The 22,712-nt window shown below is 39.1% G+C and overlaps 1 protein-coding gene across 1 annotated transcript; it reads right to left on the bottom strand.

The window, feature by feature from the left end:
• Positions 1-331: 331 nt before the first annotated feature.
• LOC106922230 (serine/threonine-protein kinase DCLK1) lies at positions 332-20,241 on the bottom strand. The gene is made up of 13 exons (XM_088012601.1): positions 19,735-20,241; positions 17,017-17,111; positions 16,841-16,855; positions 9,283-9,364; positions 8,680-8,879; positions 8,327-8,446; positions 5,786-5,932; positions 5,279-5,412; positions 5,086-5,163; positions 4,663-4,759; positions 4,493-4,573; positions 4,301-4,414; positions 332-2,379 (listed from the first exon to the last, which is right to left on the bottom strand). The coding sequence occupies exons 1-13, from the start codon at positions 19,748-19,750 to the stop codon at positions 2,098-2,100; spliced, it is 1,461 nt and encodes a 486-aa protein (XP_087868727.1). The 5' UTR covers positions 19,751-20,241; the 3' UTR covers positions 332-2,097.
• Positions 20,242-22,712: the final 2,471 nt, after the last annotated feature.

Consider the following 22,712-nt stretch of genomic DNA (forward strand, 5'->3'; position numbering starts at 1 on the left):
TTCATCTAAATAAATGAAGTCATGAATGAGGTTTACAGAGCTTAAACAAGTCCTCCTCCATCTTGTAACTGCTTTGCACGAGTGCTGCTGGTTTTCATCCGTCCTGCCAGTGTTTCTGTCATCTTTAACTGTAAAAAGACTGCAAAACGTTTGTGTAAATAGGCACCCCTTCATACCCATCAGTAGACATTTAAGAAGCATTTGGACCACAACAATCATACCGTTCTTAAATGTTGGCATAAAGGTGCATCTCAGTAAATCAGAATAAAAGTTAATTTATGTCGTTAAAGAAATTCAAGAACTGAAAATATACAATAAACTGAGGAATATGTTTAAATAGTTTATTTCTGTTAATATTAATAATTGATTGTTGATCATTACACCTAATGAAAAACTCCAATCCTGTTGTTTAGAAAACCAGATTATCACATAAGACAAATAAAAATTTTTTTAAAAAGGAAATGTTATTTTATGAGAGTCCACACAATTATATGGAAATACTGACTTGATAGTTGTCCAGCCGACCAACATTGACACAAAAACCAGCACTGAGTGAAAGATGGCTTTAGACACAGTGCTGTATACAAGAATACAGATGGAAAATTGAGTGGAGGAAAAAAGTGTATGGGGAATCTTAAGATGATTTTGAAACAAAGTCCATTCAAGAATTTTCCCTTCCCTCTGCTGAAGATGCTGATGTCTGTTATAAGCAGGACCTGGTACTTATCCATGCTGCGTAGATTTCCAGTACCATGTTTACTGAGCATGACGACACCAAACTTGGTCAGAAAACTCGCCTGACTTAAACGTGAAAGAGAATTGATGAGATATTATCAAAAGGAAGATGAGAAACACTATTTCCAACAATGCAGGTGAGCTGAAGGCCACTACTACATCAACCTGTGTTTCCTGAATATCTCAGCAGAGCCACAGGCTGACCTCCTCCATTACACACTCCACTGATCTAGTAGTTCGTGCAAAGGGAGCCTCTGACCAAGCACTGAATTAATACGTTGTAAAATAGCTACATGGATATTCTCAGTAAGCTGTTAAACAAAAATTGTTTATGGGTTTCATGTAATATTAAAATACACAACTGAAGTTTTCATTTGTGTTATAAGTCATGTAAATATAAGTTTCACAGTTTGAATCAAGTTGACGAAATAAATGAACTTTTCAATTATTTTCTAATTTGACGAGATGCAGCTTAATGTTAATGGATTACAACGGCGGCGTTGGTTGAAAATAAAGATCAATGAAGTGTCAGCGCAACGTGAGTGTGTTCAGAAAAGGTGGTTCAGATGTCTGCTACAAGCATTTGGATGCTGCTGTATCTTCTGGTTTAAGATGTTGTGACCATAGCAGGTATAAAGAAGAGAGAAGATGCACCATTATCGTCTTTGTAACATGTAAACCCTGTGTTAGGCGAAGCTCGAGCGGAGCAGAGCTGTAGCACGAGTCTCTGAACATCTTCACAAATTTCTGCTTCTCGTAGCTCTGATTCCAGCGTTGACCAAGTCTACCCCAGCCTACTTTAACATGTCCCAGTTCTATTTCTACATATGTCTCCTTCATTTTTATTCCACTATGCTCTTTAGGACAACAACTTTTTTTTTTCCTCTATGAAAAAGAGCAATGCGTATAAAAAATGTAGTAAATAAATCACGATTAAATAAGGTTCAATAAAACATGAACATCGGTCAGTGTTCTCATATTGCCATATTGAGCTGTTCCAGAAGTGAGGAAGTTTCCATGTTTGGCCCGGATCATCACCGAAAGGCAAACAATTCTCGCCCTTTCTTGCTCCTTGAGCTCGACATGTGCTCAGATGAGAAAATGTTCAAAAGAAACAAAAGGAAGTCCATCTTTCCACTTCCACCCCTCCATTAATCTCTCCTCTTGAATTGGATAGATGGATTCAGGGGATTTTAAAAATTCTCTCTTAATTGTCTTTTCTCCACAGTTATCTGCAATGACCCCACAGTCAGGTGTGGGGGGGATCACCTCCTTTTCCTCCTCTTCCTTCTCCTCTATACAGGAGGAGCTGGACGAGGATTTCCTCCTTGCTTCTCCTCCTCCTCCCCCTCCGTCTAATCGCTAGAAGGGTGAGCTGGGGGAGCAGACGGTGCTGACCGAGCTGATGGAGACATCATCTGAGTCCGACAGGGGGCTTGGATCCGAGGAGGGGTCGGAGCAAGAGTCAGGGGTCGGACAGGGAGGGTCTGCGGGCAAGCCGGGGAGGCAACTGGGAGGCTCCGGCCGGAGTGCCCTCGCTGTCGTTTCTGCGTTCACAGTCTGGATCATCTGCAAAGGCGACGGCTTCACATTCGGGTGGCGTCCTCGTCTGAGAACCTGCCCCTCCTTATCAAGAGGGGTGGCCTGTCAGAGACAAACACAGTAGAACATCATGATCAGATCCATCATGTGTACCACTGTAAGGGGGACAGACAAGTTTTGCACATGCTGGTCAGGAAATGATTTGTGGTTAGGTGGGCAGTGACAAGAGGAATTACCAAGTTAAATAGTCTGCATAAGGTTTTTGATTTCTCCAAAGCTTTAGCAGGGTTCCTACACAGTTCTGTCATGATTCCATACATTTACAGAATCAAATGTTCTAAGTTCTCATTCGTTTTATAGGTAGTTAAAAAAAAAAAGTAAATTCAGTAATTCACAATGATTGCTACGGTTGTAAGGCTTTGCATATAACCAGAGAATTGAAGGAGAAGGCATAGAGAGAGGTATTGCTGGACAGACCGATATTCAGATCTGGAAAATACTTAAATAAATATGCGGTAACACTTTATGTGAAGGGGGGGGGTGAATAAGACAGACATGACACTGTCATAAACATGACATAACACCTGTCATGAACATGAATAAGTCTTCATGAATATTTATGACTGTTGTCATAAAGTGTCATTCGGTAATTTATTACACTTTTAATACAAAGTTGACATTATTCAAAATGTCTTTGTTATGACAACTTGACATTAACCAAGAAATCATTACTGATATAAATTTGTTATACAAGTATTACTGATTGCACTTTAAAAATTAGGTAACTTTATGTTATTAAAGGTAAAGTTTAAACAGTAATGATTTATTGGTTAATGTCAATTTTGAATAATGTCAACTTTGTATTAAAAGTGTCATAATTTACCGAATGACGCTTTATGACAACAGTCATAAATATTCATGAAAACTTATTGATGTTCATGACAGGTGTTATGACATGTTTATGAAAGTGTCATGACAGTCTTATTCACCCCCCTTCAAATAAAGTGTTACCAAATATGCTTTTCCAGATATCATAAAAATGCTGCATCAGTCCTTTAATTTCCATAAAACTCGTTCATAAGATTCATCATTATGAACTCAAATATACACCAAAGTAACTAGAAATCAGACACAATGGTTCATCAAACTGCTAATTTTGTTGTTAATTTGTTCATGTGTGTTGTCAATTCCTCTTGCCACTGGTGTCTCAAAAAGCTGCGACTCTCAAGGTCGTTCATATGTCAGTGGGTGGGCCGGACAACAGAAGCCAGTTCTTAAAAGAGTGAGCTGGGTTGGAAAGCAACACACATCAAAAACGATCAATATATTCATGCACGCAAGAGTGAAACCACAGGAATTTAAAGACGCAAACAGAGAACAACAGCATTTGTTTGAAGAGGCAGGATTCACAAAAAACATTCTCTGAAGAAATCACTGTGCCACTCATTTTTGACGTTTTCCATCACAGATGCAGCTTTGTTCCAGGCGACACAAATAAATGAACACAACACAGGACGGTGCAGGTTAAGCAGGTGTGAAATGTGTGTTCAGACCGAGGGGAGGATGAAAGGGAAGAAGCAAAAAGCCGAGTACGAACAACAAATCATGCTGAAATAGCAGCACAGCAGTAGCAGCCAACCAGCGGGGGAGCACTCAGCGATGGATGGGACTGGGGCCATCAATTTCACAGACACTATTTTAGCTTGTTTTGAATTCTGACCACTTTGTGGCATTTTTCACATCTCCATGGAAACCTGGCGTACCTTATCCAGTACATAGCCGGGTGCTGGTAGAAATCCAACGACCCAGATCGCTGCATAGAAAAGCTGTCATCCAGCTGAACACAAAGAGAAACCAAACACCAGCACACGTGAGAAAACTTCACTCAGAAAGCTGGAACTGTCTAAAGTGTTGGAGCTACGAGAACAAAAGACCAAAAATTGTTCTTTTGTGTAAAACATTTTAATTGTGTGCGATAGCTGTCAAAGCAGTGGAATATCGGGGTCTGCAGTTGATTACTCACAGAAATGACTGACACCCCCGCGTTGGTGTCGTTGACCTTGGGCCCGGTGTTGAAGTGCTTCTTTATCTTTCCCGCTACAGACAGCTGGTGTTCGTTTTCACACAGACCCTCATTCTACATTGAGCAGAAGATTAGCAAGTCAGCGTTTCTGAAGGAAAGACAGTTCCACCAACTCACAGATGCTCTACTTACAGTAACCCAAGGATGCTCCAGCACCTGCAGGGCAGTGTATCTCTGGTCCACCTCCACCTCCAGCATGGACCGGATCAGATCCTGCAGAAACAAGCAGCGGAGGGTGAGCTTGTTCCTGTGGTAGCACATCATCTTCTTCACAATTACGATGCATTCAGGGGATTGCTTACCTTCGCTGTCTCTGACACGTTGTCCCAGTACGGAAGAGGAAATTCAAGCTGCCCCATCAGTATCTGATCAAAAAGGGCTTCTTGATCCTCACTGCTCCTGCAAAAATGTCCATAATAGAAATCAGATATGAATGAAGTAGTTCTCTGAAAGAGCTATGTCACAGCTAAAGTACGATTTTCAGGTGTAGCATAGAGACATCGAGTGGTGGAAATAAGTGCTTGCAAAACAATAACCCTTGAGAAGAAACATTTAAAAGCTCATTTAAGGTTTTATATAAAGTCCCTGTTCAGAGAACAAAAAATTCAAACAACTCCAATTAAACTTCAGCACAAGAGATTATTTCAAGTTTCTGTCAATCAAAGCTACATATTGGAACCCTGATGCAGTAAAAAACTTCTGTTTGTAGGTAACTATAAGCTTACCCTCGAAAAGGTGGGAAGCCACACAGTAGGATGTAGGTGATGACTCCAGCTGCCCAGATGTCCACCTTAAGGCCGTACCTATTCAAAGATAAAGAAATAATTCGAATGAGAAATACTGCTGATCTGCTGAGAAGACAGGATTTCATTTGGCTCTGCAGCCATCCTCACATCTGATCTGAACTAGGACTCTTACCCTGTCTCTGCAATAATTTCAGGTGCTACATATGTTGGCGTCCCGCAGACCGTGTAGAGGGGTCCGTCCACCACCGTCGCCAAACCAAAGTCTCCCAGTTTCAGACTTTTGCTGCCATCTGCGTGTTCATACACCTACAAATTCACATAAAAAACAGTCGGTCTGACTAGAGGTTTGGTTTTAGACAGCTCCACAGAGTGTAACACGGTGCAGTAGGAAAAATGAAGTTCTATGAAAGGGTAATAAGCAGTTAATATATATTATCTGCTGTAAATACTAAGATGCTGTCCTTTAAGGATTAAAGACCAAAGTAGACTTCTATCACCTGAATACATCCAGTCTCAAAATTTAATATGAAAGCTAGTTTAAGAAACTTTTGCCAAAATAATGACTTTGTATTGCGAATAGAACAGGCAGAGCAATACTGGACATGCTACATCCTTCAGGGACCAAGCGAAGACGCAGGACACCACAAATCACCAAGTTACTGTACATGTGTTAACTCACCAGCAGGTTTTCTGGTTTGATGTCTCTGTGCACGATGTTGAGGCTGTGGAGGTATTTGATGGCGTTGGCCAGATTGTAGAGCATCCCACTGGCATCCCTCTCCGTGTATCTGTTGGCAGAGGTGATGGCGTCGAACAGATCTCCCCCCTGCAGACAAGTCATGTGAGTTATTAGGACTGGAACCATACTGTTTTGGGGAAACTGTACTGGCATTTTCAGATTCAATCTTTCCGACTGAGTCGCTTAGTCCTTTCTCCAGGAAATGGTTTTATTCATTGAACAGTGCATGTTTTGTCTGATCAGCGGTTGAAAGGGGTGATGTATGACCCCATTTCTGAGCTTGTTTGAAACTTTTCATTCACGTCTGTAATTTGCATTTCCTGCTAATTACTTCTGTTGATTCCTTTAACCGTTTCTCTCAGGTTTCAGATCGTCATATTTTTTGCCTTTCCAGAGCTCAGCCTCTTCTCTTCTCCCATGCTCTCTGAGACCGTCTCTCCAACTGAGCTAAATGGAGCAGAGGACTAAAATAGGACTCCGGTTTTCTGTCATCTAGCACTTTCTCAGACTCTCTGAAGCTTTGGACAAAGTAGCACAAGAAAATGCCAGACTCGCTGTCTGGGTTTGACCTCCGGACTGACAATTGTTTAAATGAGAGCTGGAAAAGAAACCCTGCTCAACTGCAGTGGGCACAGGTCATTACCTCACAGACAAATAGGAAGTAGTGGATAGATATGAAGTGGGAGAAAATGGATAATTGGTTTTAATTATTTTCTTGTTTTTGACAAATATAAAATCTGAAAAGTCTGGCATGCATTTCTATGTGCCTCTGCTAGTTTATGGTGTTGTCCTGTTGGAAGGAGTACCTCCATTTCAGTGTCAAGTTTTTTGCAACTTCCCAGGATCTTCTAGCATAATTTATTGCAAAGGATTCCCACAGGATGGTGCTGCCACCACCATGTCTAACAATGGGTGTCGCGTTCAGGGCCTGTCCTCCATACATAGTTTTAGTGAATTTGTACATTCTTTCACATGTTTACTCTATGCCTTATATGAGCTGTGGAGAATTTCAAACATAACTTCTGATTACTTTGTTTCATTATTAGTCAGTCTAAAAGGAACCCAGGATCTAGATAACCTCCTGTCTTACACTGGCTGATGTTAATTTTTATAATCAATAAAACTCTGACTAACAACAATGCATTCATAGCATTTTTTTCCCCAAATAGATTCAAATTAAAGTAACAAACCCAAATCAGAAGCCAACAAAAGAACCCAGAAGAAATACGTGATTACTATCATCTTATTCTGCATTATTTGTCTCTCTCGCTCTGGCAGTGACTATGTTCCACCTCATTCATCCCCAGCCTCCTCTCCATCCTCCTCCCTCTTTTGGACATGGTAACAAGTGCGCACATTTCTCCCACAGACTGGCTCACGTCTATATCCTGTAGTACTCCATACAACAGAACGAACAGATGGATTGCATTCCTGGCTCCTGAATTATGCACAAACATTTCTCGACTCATGGAGCAGGAGAGAGAATGAAGAATGCGAGCACAAGAGCGCCTGGAGCCAAGGAGAGATTCTCTCCATCTCATGCTGCGTGACTTCGTCATTCATTGCACTGCTTGACTGCTACGCCTCTGTCTCTGTCGTCATCTCAGCTGCTCCGCTCAAGATGTGGATCAGCATCATGTGTAATAGAATATGCACTGAAAACTCGGTTTGGTAACGTATCCCTAAGCAGAGCAAATGGCCATGAATCTGTTCACAAGACAGCTGAACTTCAGGATTTGTTGAAGACTGGTAGAAAGAAAGCCCTTTTTGGAAAAGGAAAAGACCGAAAGAGGTGCTGTTTGCAGTTTGCCACAAGTCCTTTATGGATGGAGTTAAATACAGGACAACCCTGGAAGAAAATGTTTTAAAGGCTGGAATATGGAGGTTCGCCTTCAAGGAGGAAAACCTACATCTACATCTAAATCTAACCTACAGCTAGAGATACTATGGAATTGTTTACAGCATGTTTCAGTACTACAATGTCCCAGTCAAAGGCCAAACCAAAATCTAATTTAAGAGATGTGGCAAGGTGAGAAAATTACTAATGCTCTTCATCCAGACAAACTGAGATTTGGCTATTTTGAAAAGATGAGTCAGAAAAGAAAACATTTTTTTTGGACGTGCAAAGTTGGTAGAGATGTACACAAAATGCATGCCACACTTTTCAGATTTTTAATTGGTTAGTTAGGTAAACCATTATTTCACCAGGCAAAACATTAAGGACGATTTCTTTGCAACATTAGCCTGAAAGCACAAAACTAAAGGAGAGAGGTGGACAACTGCAGTTATAATTGCAAATAATAATTAAAATAGAAAAATAGTTAAAACTAAACCTTTGCGCTTCACAATTTTGCCCTACTCTGTGTTGACCTATCACACAGATATCCTAATTATTTCCACTTAGGTTTGAGGCTTATCTGTCAAAATATGAAAAAATGTAAAGACACTGTATAGACTTTAGTCAATATGAAATAAACATACCTTGACCAGTTCCATGACCAGGTAAAGCTCATTATAAGTGTCCACTTCCTCAATGAGTAAAACAATATTTGGGTGCTTGACCCTGCGGAGGATGGCCACCTCATTCTGAATCATGTGTTCCTTAGAGCAAACAGAAGAACAACTAAGTGAGATGTTTGAATTAATAAAAGTAGATTTATTAAACCAAACAGGCTAAGCAAAAGCATGTTTGAAGCTGAACAATATTAGCTTAAATCACAGTCCATGCATGATGCTCTTTATGAAAACTTCTTTTCCATTACACAGACATTACAGTTTCCCTCCTTGACTGGACACAGTTTAAATTCAAAAGTTGCTTTCAGACATTTGTTTACCTTGCCTCTGCATTTGCCCTTGTTGATGATCTTCAGAGCGTACTCCCTTCCTGTAGAGAGCTCCACACATTCGCGCACAACTGCAAAGTTCCCGTCACCCAGCATCCGGCCCACCCTGTAGCGGTCTGATATGTAGGACGGCACGGCAGGAACTTCGTCCTGGAGAATCTCAGCTGCAGGCGCGGGACACAAAAGGTTCAAATCAGTTTACAGACTAAAAAATATGTACCACTTTATGAAAATGGTCTGCAGAGCTCTGAGTAAAAAAAAAAAAAAAAAATCAAATATTAAGATGTCATGTTCACCCTTTTCTCCAGATCAGTATTTTTTTTTCTCTCCAGATATTGAAGCTTATAACTGACTAACCTTTTTACACAATATAAAACAGCATCAATATTTTACAGTAAAGCACCAAAGGAGGGAAGAAGTGGTGAGAAACCATGTTGAGAACAGAATGTACAAATCAGAGAAGCATAAAGAAGGTACAAAAAGAGGCATCAAAGGTCACAAAAACTGACTCATTCAAGTTTGACATTTGAACGAGTCAAGCTTTTCCTTAATTACTAATAAATGAAACAATTTTCCAACATAAATGATCCTCACCTTCAGGATTGATGTCATTGCTGTCTTCCGCTGGGCTGGAAACCTGGGCGGAAGACACAGAGGTGGAGGAACCCAGTGATCCCTGCAAAGAGGGAGAGAAATTCACTTTAAAATGATTTTATTCCATAAAACACATGATGCATGATTGAAGCTGCTTCAATCATGGATGCCTCTGTTCATCACTGCTGCTTCTCACACAAAACTAATAACAGCAGGTTCCACAAGTTAGAAGGTCTAATATGAGCAATCTGCTGTTCTCTAAAGATAAAAATGTCAGGATTTCCTCTGACATGTAACGTCCTTTTATGGAAGCAACAGAACTGCTGCTTCCATACACTTCACAAAGGATTTCAAATGGTATGAGGTGAAAAACAAATTGGCTTCCAAGTTTGTAGGAAAACATTATTTTAGAATGATAAATGTTAGTGCCACATTACTTTGTATGTCCAGTGAAAAAAAAGGTGTTATCTTAGCATTTAAACAACTGCTTTCGCTGATTGGTTCCTAACAATCCAATCAGAATGAAGAACTAGATTTGAAATTTATCTTTGAATTGGCAGCATTAGGTTAGGATTTTGAACATTTCTGCTACAAAACAAGTGAAATGTCTGTCCCAGCAAACATCAAGGACTGGGAAAAACAAGACGATGTCCCCAAAATGGAGGCAAGGGTATGACGCTTTGCGCCCAACTTTTTTAAAACTGCCCTGGGTAACTGCCATTATCTCATGTCAGAAACTATCACTGTGTGCATGTGTGTGCGTGTGTGTGTGATTCAGATACACCTCTTTAGTTTTTGCATGACTTCTTTGTTATGACATTTTAAGTCTATAATAGACATGCCATCCATTGAAATAAACTATTAAAACGTCATTGGTATTTCTGTTATATATGTAAATATATACCTTTATTTTTCAAATGAAGAGAAAAAAAGTCAGTTGCAGAAAAATAGTTTTGCTCAATCGATCAAAAATCTCCTAAAGGGCAATCAAATACGTTATGCTGCCCATTGTGCTGCCAAGGACCACAAACCCTTTTCTGTGTCAAAACTTTACAGATTTTCTCGTGAAAAAAAATGACTGACACTTGCACATTGTGAGGATCTTCACTGTCGTTACAGAAACGGAAAAGGCCGTTTTATTGAACTTTAACGACTTTTGTTCAGAACCTATTTACAGAAGTGATCTGCCCTAATTCTTCGCCTGAGTTGCTGTCGGTGCATTTACTCATCTCTGTTGCTGTGACCTGAAAAACACCTATCTGAATGCAGCCATGAGTCAGACTAAAGTCAGATTTATATAATGTTTGTGTTTGGTCGGGCACTCATTCCCAGAGCAAGAAAACCCACTTAATACCCGACGGCCCTGCGGTGCTTTTCATCTCCTCTTTCTGCTCTTGCGTTTTTCCTCCTCCGTATGTCCATTTCTGTTGTTGTGCCCTAATCGTACATCTACGCTGGCCGTCTCATTTCAAACTCCTATCTCTACCCCTCTCTCTCTTGCTTCCTGCCACAGAGGGAAACAAAATACTGTTGCTATGGAGACTGCTCACAGAGAGAGGAGAGCAGCAGCTTATGAAACTTCCAGCGAGGAGACAGAAAGCCTATATATGGCCATTTCCTGTCTGCAGACTGGGAGGTGAGCTCAACCTTCGATGAAAACGCTGTCTGTGTTTTCTGTGAGGATGCCGGTGAGACAGATGGAGCGACAGACAGAGTGAGAGAGAACGGATGAGGAGTCTGTTCTGGGTGATGTTAATCATGATTATATCATAAAGCCCAGCATTCTCCCTGCTGGCTCATTTTGTTATTTCTGACTCCAGAGCTCGGCACTCTTGTTTGAACTGAGTCACTCTGCTAAAAAACACACTTGGCAAAACACCTTTCACATAATTTTTTTTGGACATACTTCTCTTCAAATCTGCAATGGGAGCGCTCGGCAGCTGAAAACTGGTCAGTGGATAAAAGAGAATTAGGGGAGGCTGACTTTAAATGGGAAGCATAATCGCAGAAGCAGATGTGTTGAGGCAGAAATAATGATCTGTTCTGTGGTGGTAAGGAAAGGCTGCCAGCTGTAGAGCTGCAGATTAAAAATGCAGTGCACATTTACATAACCAACTTGGAGATATTTCCAGCTTTGTCCTCTGTGCTGCTGTCTGAATCTGATTAGGAGACACATCCCGAAGCCTTCCTGCTCTCTGTCTCTCTGGCCTCAAAGAATCGAGGCTCTTTTTTTTCTTTCTTTTTTTTTTCCCCTGCAGCCTCTTTGTCACTTTCAGTGCCAGACAATATTAGATGAAGGACTTAACGCCGTTTGTTTTTGGTGGAAAAATGTAATATGATTAAAGGGAAACTGAAGAGTTGGTTTTGTCCCTGCATGACTCTCTGGGTTTAAAAAGCAAACAAGACAGATTAGATTACTGGACTTGTTGTCTAGACAGACAGACTGCCGTTTTTTCTGCTCTGCCACTCAGACAAAGTGATGCGATCTTATCGGGATTTTGAACTTCATTTGCAAAGACTTAATTTAATACACCCAAGACAAATTTTTAAAAGACAATGAGAGGACCTCAGGTGCGCTTTCTAAAGTAGTAAAATTAAAATCAGCCCAGTAAACTGTAAGTAAGGCATTTAAAATGACCAGTTGTGTATTTCAGTGCATTAGTCAGTGCATGAAAGTAGATATGATTGATTCTTTTCATTTTTCATGTTTGAAGGCTTATTTTCACATGTAGTGACTAACAAAAACAGACCTCTTTGTTATTTATACTTACAGTCCAAGAAACCAGGAAGCCATGGATTTTATATAAAACATTTTAGAAAGCCTGAACAACAAAAACATAAAGTAGGAATTTAGATGAAAAATCTTCATATACTTGCACTCTAGTTCATGTGAACTGTTATGGGAACCAAACTATAAAACATTATTTGTTGTTTTTCCAGCCCACTGAAAAAGCAATTCTAATGATGCTACATATTTTCACCAGACTTGTTACTAAATGGAGGAAGCTGTAATAATTGTATCTCTTTATATACCAAAAATGCATAGATGAAGAGAAATGTGTCCAAACAGAGTGGATAGCAGCTGCTCTGGGATTCTAGTTATTAATGCAGAGCTATTCGGCTCAGTTGGGCAGCTTATGAAAAGTTAATTGCAATCATACATAAAAATAAGAAACATAAGGAGCACACGAAGAAAGACCACAAAATGAAAATGAAACGACACATTTAATGACTCAAACAAATGAAAATGAATACATTCAGAAAAAAAGGAAACACAAAATGGGAACAAATGAGCCAAGAAGAGCTGGCAGCCTCACATGACAGTCACCATATCATGAATGTGATTTATCTCAGAAAAAAGTATGCATGAAAATGTTCTGTATCTCTTTGCAAAAGAGTTATATTAAGGAGCATTGAGTATTACACATTTTAAAATCATTTAAATAACTTATTTTTGTTAATAAAACTTTCAAATCTACAGGTTTAGAAACTAATGAGAGACTAATGTGGTGCAGCCAGTCACATTAAGAAAAAAAACAGACTACTTAATGAAATAAAACACAAAAAGTAACAGGAAATACAGTACAATACAAGGGAAAAAAATAAAACAAAAAACAGTCATATGGATGAATAAGACAATGTTACAAGGTTTAATGGATAATTTCTTCTTCATCTCACAGTTTCTTTCTTTCTCACACAAACACACAAATAAATTAACGATAAATCACCCAATACAAGAAATGAGTGATATGGATGAGGGACAGAGCATGCAACTCAATGGAAATTGGATATGATTGGCTAAAATACTCGCCTAATGAACACTTGAGGAAGACACCTAAGAGTGAAAAGATGGTATATGTGACATCATATGGATGAGAGTCAGCTCATCCAAACCACCCGACTGTCGCAGGTTCTGCAACGTGAACGTCTGTTTCTCTCACCTCTAAGGTGTCGCCATCATGTTTTGTTTTTTCGCTTAATGATTTATTTCTCCTCTTTGTATTTTTCACAGAGCCGTGACCTCGCTGGTTTCTTTCATTCATCTACAGCCGCCTCAGATCGCAAAGCCTGGTGAGGGAGCCTGTGTGGCCGAACGTGTCGGCACATTCAAAAGGAAAATATGAAAGAGAAGTCGACTGCTGTTTGAGAAGCGAGAGGCTTGAAGGGACAATGAGAAGTTTGAACAGAAAGGAGGGAGCGAAGGGAGGAGGTGGGTGACTTTGTGAATGCAAACCACTTTTATAAGCCTTGGCTGCCAGTTTACAAAAATAGGTCACGTTGTGCACAGAATGTGTAAATCAGACAGCAAGTGCATCGTGCTCATCTGCCACCAGAGCACAAATGATGATTTTATGCATAAGTGTTTCTTCTGAAGCCTGCGTGAATGTCTGCTCGGATTCCTGGAGGATTTATGCGTGTCTTTGTAAATACAGTTTTGCATGCATGAAATTTAAAAGATAAAAGCTACTATGTCAGTTTATTATCCTTGAGGAAAACAGGTTGCACTGAACAGAGGAATGTAGGCAGCCTAATTCTGAGAGCTGATTCCACCAAGGTGACATGTTAAAGTGAACCGGAGGACTGAAACAATATGGCTGCATCTAGAATTCTCTTTGGAAATCTATAAAAAAATATATATGTTTCTTTGACATGTTAAGGTAAGTTTTGAGGTTCAACGATTTTTTGGAGAGAACAAGATTTTCATCGGGTAACAGAAAGGCCAAAAGGACTACAGCAAAGTTGTGCCATTTTACCTTAAGAGTTCTCAACCTCCATCTGTCATGCAACACACTGGATTTAGAGATATTAGCAGTGTTGTCGAAAGCTAAAGGATCTAACATTCTTTAGGAATACTCATGGAAATTGCTGCACTGCTAGCTATGCCAACCATGGTGATCAATAATATAACTTTTGTTTCACAATATTGGTAAAATCTTGACTTTTTACTTCAGAAAAATATTGCCCTACATTACTACTCAAAGAAAAATCAGAAATCAGCTGAAGAGGGCATCTACAGAGCTTTACAAAAATTGCAGATCAGAAATGACAGCTGTAAGGAGAGAGTACAGATGTACATGATTTTTTGAACCTGGTGCCTACTTCTATCATTTCTCCTGTGGAAGTTATCCACAGGAGAAAGAGGGGATACAATTTCACCCTTTCAAATGAATGTAGGCCTGGGACTCATTCTCGCTCACTCACTGTGAGTGAGTAGAAATGGCTGCAGCTGAAACTGGCACAGGGGAGAGAAGGAATCTCTACCACGGAGCACAGGAAAGTAAGGCGCACGGGCGAGAATTATAACATAATATTGCTGAAGAGTGTGAAGCTGCAGAGTGGAGAGGGGAGATAATGGGCTGAAAGAGGCTTCCACTCCTCCTTCTAGTCAAGCTATTGCCGGCTCAGAGTAAAGTGTTAGAAATTGCAAAACCCAGAATAATCTCTCTTTATGAAATAGGCTCTCAGCTTGTGATGTTCAGAAGAATTTAACTGCTGTTTTCAGTGAACTGTGCAAAAAAAAAGTGTGTTTTACTTTCATTTTCTCATTATGAGTCCAGGCTACGATCACATCTCAGAATAAGCTGTTTGCCTGAGTAATAAGATGGTAATTCACATGTGTAGTCACCAGAAACACAAAATTAAAGCTGAATAACTTCCAACCTTTACCAATTTGAAGTTTGACTCCGGTCTGAAGCAATTCAATTTAATTTTTACTTTGGTGTATGTGTTCACAGTTAAGAAAAGATAATTTTCTATATGAAATTAAAATTTTCAGTAGTCTAAATCATGACAGTTCTCCCTGTTTATTCTCTGAGTGTGTTTGGCAATGTGGGTTAATGTATGCACGTGCCAGCCTGTTTCTTTTATGTCGACCCAGTTCCAGGCAAATGCATAAGTTCTGCTGTTTGGTTCTCAGTAGCTGCAACCCAAATCTGAGCCGCTCCCACAGCCCTGGCTAACTGCTGTGGCGTACAAAAACAACCGTACCACTGATAGATCCTTCTTGTTTTAACAAATCGCTTGTCAAATGTTGCACAAAACAGAACCTATGAAGCTTCTAGGCCTTGTTTTCTCAAATACATTCACAGGCATCTCTGTAAGTGCTTATCTCTGGGTATATAAATATTTTATGTTAATGGCATTCTATTTAAACAGTGCAACAAAACTTTTCAAATAAGTCATGTTAAATTAATATGCCCCCGTGCCTTGTGAACATACAGTTAAATAAATATTCTGTTTTTTTTTGTTTGTTTGTTTTTTTCTAATTAGCTGTGTTTGAGGTGTCAAGGTGAAACAATCCCGTTATGGCAGCCAGTGTTCATTGATTAAAAATTGTATTCAAAGCTTTGAGATGTGGAAAAATGCAAACAGTCACAGCACGGAAACTAGAGGATGCTCAACTACCTCTCTTAATATAGAAGGGCTGCTTTGTAACATTAAATACTGCGGGCAAGCTACAAGCCAAGCAGAAAGCCACATTCACTGGCCAGCTATATTGGCTTGTTATGTTGCCAACGTTACTGAAAAAATGGCAGAACTGAAGAAAAAGAAAAGAGCAGCATTGTTCGTCTTGACAAAGTCTAAAAAGTATTTCAATTTGCCTAAACAGAAGAAAAGAGAAGAAAAAACTAAAGCAAAGTTATCAGAGCAGGAGGAATATCATAATGAGTTAATATAAATTAAAAAAAAAGAGTCTCCTGAGCTTTGGCCAAGACAGAAACTAATCCAAAAACTTAATTCTTCTGGAAATTTTTGAATCACATTTAAAAAATAAAATTGAAGGACCTTCAGCCACAAGGTTGGGGAAAAACTACATGAGCTTCATTTGTACTCCTGAAATCAGTAGCTCTGTTGAAGGAGAAAATAAAAGCTCACCATTATCACTGTTGTACCAAAACGTTCATCTTGACAAATTTAAGTTAAAATATAAGCTCGTAACAACGGGGCTACGAAATCAGAAGGAACAATTTGTCTTTGAATTAAGCATTTTTCCATTGAGTTGCATGTTCTTTCTCTGCATTATACCTTCAATTTGTGCGTCAATCCTACTACTATCCTATCTCATATCCTCTTTAGAAAGTGTTTCCAACAAATGTTTTAATCAGTAAAATGAAACTTTACAAACAGTTGAATTGATGAACTCTTACTACTGTAAAATGTTTTCTAAACCCTTTGCAGAGGGCGTACACATACAAAACGACACAAGATCCGCCCTCGTCATTTTTAGATCAGATGCTGGACAAACTGCTGACTCATAAATCCAGAGATAACTAGAAGCGAGGGCTGGCGCTGTGCGATGCAGCGCTAACACTTGCAGATAGAATTCTCGGCGAGGAGCAAAGAGCAATGCGTCAGCATATGTGCAAATGCAATGGACGTGTTTTTCCGGCTAGTAACACGTGTCCAAATGTAAATGCCTTCAGAGCTTCTCAGAGCAGTACTGGATGCGATCAAAGCTTCACTCCCCACCCTGATCTTAGATGCTAAAGGTGTTGGGATGTGCTGGTTTCTTCCTGTTCAAGTGACTCTAAGATGTAGTTGGCCTATGCTCAGTCACAGCTTTGTCCTTTTCCTGAGAACATAAAAGGAGTGTGTTACAGACTTAAAAGTCTCTAAAATGTGTGGGCTGATTGTGGGTGGAAGTCTTATGTGATTGTGTGTTATGTGTGTGTGTGTGTGTGTGTGGGTGTGTGTGTGTGTGTGTGTGTATCTGCTTGTGTAAGCTAGTCCTACCTGGCGTCGGCTGAGGCTGCCTGGGCTGGTCGGGGAGGGGGTGGGAGATTTCCCCGAATGAGGAGTGGACTGCTGACTGGCCGGCGTCCCGTTCACTGGAGGGGGAGAAAAAAAAATGAGAGAAAAGTGGAACACACAGGAGATGAGAAAGGGAAAGACTGGAAAAGAAAAACATTTAAAACCGGACTGATGTTTTTCAGGGACATTTATAGCAGCCCACGCTTCCGCCCTCAGCATATCCATACACAGGAATGAGACGGAGTAGGAGTGAGGAAGCAGAAAAAGGAAACACTAAAATCCATTTTACTCTTCTTTCACTTATGTTATGTTTTGGTATCTTTCTTTAGCCATGACTCAAACCCTTTCGCTCAAACTATTTGCATTGACGGCAGGAGGTAAGCGAAGGTCGTCCTCATTTTGGACTGCCTGTTCAGTGCACGTGTGACCTCAGCAGTCTCTTTTTCCAGCTGAAGCGCAGCACAAAAAATTCCCTGTGGCAGGATCTCGTTAAACAAGAAAATTATATTAATCAACGTTTCACCTGAGTCGTGCAGTCAGGCAAAATAAACTTGAGGGCATCATTAAGAATTTCACATGGAGATGCATCATGTCAGTACAATATAACGTGCAATTTTGCAATCACAAAGCACTGACTGAATTTAAAATTTGCTGGGCTACAATGCTTTTTTTGCGCTAGTATTCTTTACACACATCTTGTGTGGATCTTAAAGAGTGGAATCTTAAAGCATATAGTCATTCTGGGCAGTGAGATAAGTTACCTGAATCAAACACTGCCACTGACTGTAGCTACAGTTTTTCTTTTCTTGTCTGAGACATTTATGAGATCAAAAGCATTGAAAATATCCCCCTTTTAGTTTTCAGCAAAGTGAAGGTTATACAAACCAAAGATATTAATCAGAATCAGACTACTAGAACAAACAAGAATGTTAGAGTTTGAAACTGATTATCAAATAAAATCAATAAACAAACTGTGAAATGGCTCCTTAATTTTAAAATGAATGTCAACTTTAGTGGCCATCATTAACTGCTACGGTTAGCAACGGTAACAACAATATTACGATGCAATAGTAAAGACTGCATGTCTAACTGCTGTAATAGTAAGTAAGACAAATGAGAAGACTTGGGTGAGTTTTAAACACTAAAATAATATTGCAACTAGCTAACCATTAGCTGCTAAAGTTAGTTCTTACAGACCCAAAAGTATGCAATTGCTTCAGGATTATTGACAGTATTACCACTTAACTGAGGGTCTCTCTCACAGTTGGTTTGAAGGTCTGGACTCCATTTGATATTCACTAAAATTAAAATACTCAGACCAATCAACCCTAAACACAATTCTTTAAAGCAAAATTTGAGAAAACGTTACTCTATTGTAGTGTGAAAAGCAGTGGCCGTCTTGATGTTGACAACGCCAGCCGGATTCTGCCAATTTGGGTTGTTTGATAGAAAATTCTAGAATTTGCATTGCTACCATTGTGCATACTAATTGCATTCTATTTATATGTTTGTTTTTATGGACCCTCGATTGCATTTAATCACCTTTAGTTCAGAATATAAAATGCTTAAAGCAAATTATTCTACAAGGAACACAGATTTATTATTAGCACTGTTAGAGTTGCCATGAAAAATCAAGCCATTTTAACTCATTCCAACTGGAATTTGTTCTCCTTTTACTGAAAGCATTGCTATAGGCTTCATGCTTGACCTTTCTCAATTTAGGGAATCACAAACACTGGGCACAGAAGACGGCAGAACATTTGAGAAAATTATTCTACACTGATTAGTTTTGGATTTGTCGACCTTCTTCTCTATTTGTGAAAACAAATAAAAGGCAACCAAATTTGTCACCCCTGGATCTGAATGTCACACCCCTAAATGTTATAAATTGGAGTAGATACCGGTTTGAAGCAATTTTATACAAAGTCGATTTATTGTGCAGTAAAGGTCTGCTGTTTGAAGAGAAAAAATAGGTCTGTTCCTGAAGAACTGAGGCGTTATTCAGGAAATAAAGTAAAATAAATAAATAAAAAAATCACTAAAACGTATTTATGAATCTTTGTCGCTATCAAGTCCCCCTCTGCGCTCCGTGTTTTACCTTTCTCCACACTTCTGAACCTTATTTTCCCACTAATCTGAAGCCTGAAGATTGCTAAATGTAGACAGCATAGATTTTCACAGTCAATCCCTTGATGCAGCACACAAGCTTTTTTGTGAATGCTTTCTTTCGATGATTCCCTGAGCCTCAGCATGAATTGGACAAGAAAAGCATCTTCAAGGATACATTTTTGTAGTCCAATTCATGCCTAAGAACTTTGTGAATTATTCCACATTAAAAGGAAATGAAGCAATCGGTTGATGGCTTCGCCATTAAATTAATCAAACGTTCATATTTTTTACACGTGTGAGGATAAATTAAAAGGATGAGTTGTCGGTGCGGTTCCTTCATTGATGAAATTCAGCATCAGCGTTAGGCAGCGAAGCCCTCCTTTCAATTACTAAACGATATTAGCCTACAGCGTTAATGTCACCGATTTATTTTATACCAAAAAACAAACAAAAAAAAAATCGCTTTTAGTAAAGCTGTTCGTCAAGGTCAAATATCGGGGAATAGAACATCTATTAAACTGTATCATCCGGATTTTAACACATAAGTTTTGGGCTTGAAATGGCAACAGAAACGTCGGCTGAGTTTCCTACCTTCCACTTCCAGCATGGTGAAAAAAGCACAGTGTTAATCCAAAGTGGCGAAAGGAAAGGAACAGCACCTTTTTTTTTTAACGCGTTCCGACCGAGTGTGTGTCTGGTAGTAAACTGGTGTGAATGGGAGACGGAGCTGCGCTGTACTACACGGAGAGGCGGAGAGGCTGCTTGCGCAAACTCTGACGCGCACGGGGAGCGGAGGGAGAGAGAGAGAGAGCTGGCAGAAGAGAAAGGAAGGACGGGTAAAAAAAAAAAAAAAAAAATCTAAAATTGTCATCTTTTAGTGCTGCTCGGTTATAGTTACCCATAAACTTACGCTTTTATTTAATCTGGAAGCAAAACGGAATGACGACCAGGTGGATTGAGCTTAAAGCAATGGGTGGATACTGGAGTGATTCAGAACAGAGTGTTCTAAAAGCTGTTTCTTCATAAAGAAATTTTCTATTTATGACCAGAAAACCCACCCAAAGCTTCAGCTGCTTACTCAACACCTCCATTTTCGCATTCCCGAAGAAACAAAAGCAGTCCACACTATACAAATGAATTTCTAAAGGTAATGGATATTGGTAATAAAATGATCAACATTGTAAAATCTAATATTAACTGTTTTTGACAACAAATCCTACAAAACATTTTGTTATTTAACTGAAGACGTTGCTTCAGTTAGCTGCTATTCTCCTTCACTACTGCAGTTAAATTGATATATAGTATAATGATAATTACAAGCATGCCTCAATAAGTTATAGTTGTATATGAAGTTCATTTTAGTAATTCAATTTAAAAATGAAACTCATATAACTCATGTAAATTTATTATAAGCAGAGTTACATATTTTATACTGTTATTCTTGTTAATTTCGATCTTTGTGGCTTAAGAGTTAACAAAAACCCAAAGTTCACTGTATCAGAAAATAACATTGCTTAAGACAAATAAAATGAAAAGTAATGTTACAGTGATGCTATAGCTAGGCAGTCATGGCTATTGACACATTATACAGTAAGGATAATCCAGAAAATGCCCCTGCCAAAGATGTTCCCATCCACAGAGTGCTGTATTCAAAAATATTGGAATGCAAAGTTTAGTGGAAAGAAAAACTGAGATCAAAAAAGGTGCATGAGCAACAGGGATAATTGAAGCCTTGTGAGGATTTTGAGGCAAAGCGTTTTAGAGTTTGGTGAAGTTTCAAAATGTATGGACTGCAGCAGGAGTTCAGTGCTTCAAGAACCACCACTTGCAGACATATCCAGCATACGGCCTACAGCTGTCACATTCCTTACGTTATGTCACTTCACCAGAAAGTTCAGGAGCGATTTATCTGGGCTGAAGAGAAAAATGACAAGAATATTACTCAGCAGCCTAAAACTGTCATTTTCAATAAAAATCAATTTTTCGTTCCTCAAAAATGTCAGGAGCTGAAAAGCATTTTCAGAAGTCAAAAACTACATATCTGGGTCAGATTTTGTACCTCAGGTGGAAAAGTTATACTTATCTGAATATGATGCGGATTTTACCCTGCAGCTGCAGACTTCAGGTGTAAACATTTGCTGGTCTAAGCTGTCTGCTTGAATGCTGCCTTAAACATTTTCATTAGATATTACAGATGCATCCTGATTTTACAACCTGAGCAGCTATTACAATAAACGAGACACTAGCTTAGTCAACAGTCCTTAACAGGCTATTCAAAAGTAACAGGTTATGTGATAATTTTTCATGAGGTTGTATATAATGTGCACTCAGACACATTTGAGAGCATTTGTGGGAACAGTTGTTACATAACACATTCTATTATTTAGTACATTAGTGAAAGGGAAGCTCTAACTGCACGACTGATTTTGATAACAATGCCCAAGTATTTATATACAGTAAATTAACAGAAACATAGCTCATGAAACTCCTACAAAATATATGCTTCTTTCTTGTTTATGGTGCAGACACACTGGAGTAGTCTTATAAGCCAAGGGCTAACTAAGGAGACTGGATTGTACAGCAGCAATTGCCACTTATGATACTCAAACCTTGGCTCCAGCTGTTCTTGAATATGGCACCTTTTATTAGTTTAATAATTCAGCTATATTTGCAGCTTATTACTGGTACTTTCAGTGCCAGTAAAAGCATGGTTTTGTAAAAGCATGGCATTAAAACTATGCTTAGCGTTAAGAAAAATATGTGACATATTTCTCAGAGATTGAAATGCAATTGATATAAATTCAGCATATAAATATACTTTTATGCAGTTTTTTTTCATTGGCCATCCTTTATTTTCCAAAGTATACTTTCGATAGTAGTTTTACTATTGCATATGCAAAATAAACATATGTGATGTGTGTTGATAATTGTGACACATTACAGTGAAAATTTGAAAAAGCCTAAGATGGGTAAAAAAAATGATGTCCTTCCAGTGACTGTGGAATACACAGAAAAAATATGCAACTAAAATTGGGCTATTAGCAGCCTGCAGCGAGCTCTACTATTTTTAGTGTAATTAAGCCTTTAACATGTAGTTGAAGTGACAATTATGAGTCAGCTGAAGGGTGTCTGACACCCAAGCAGGAATATGACTGTACATCCAACAGATTAGAGTAAAGCTACAGCGCCAATGTGGAAAATGAAGGCTCAGGCTGAAGTAAATGAACTTGTTGATTTGGGAAATGCTGAGTGTGTAACAAATAGTGAAGCACCAAGAGATTGAGATCACACAGTTATCGCTTGATGGAAAAAAATAAAAAAATAAACAATGGAGTAACTGCATCAAGCTAAGAACTCCCACAATTTGAGTGACGTGCATTTGAACCACGTTTCATAGCAATTGCAACTGCAAGTCTGTCACATGAGAATGAAGTGTTTGCTCTTTCTGAGTCGCAAAATGGCTCAAGTTGAGTCAGACTGGATAAAGAGCATCTGTGAAAATCAATGCTCAAATCCCGCCAAATCCTGCTCAGTCAAATTTAGGTCTAGACTTCCAACGCTTTAATCAA

The sequence above is a fragment of the Poecilia mexicana genome, unplaced genomic scaffold (genome assembly GCF_051168715.1).
Source record: "Poecilia mexicana isolate PSO_F unplaced genomic scaffold, ASM5116871v1 scaffold_14, whole genome shotgun sequence".
Taxonomy (NCBI): Eukaryota; Metazoa; Chordata; class Actinopteri; order Cyprinodontiformes; family Poeciliidae; genus Poecilia; species Poecilia mexicana.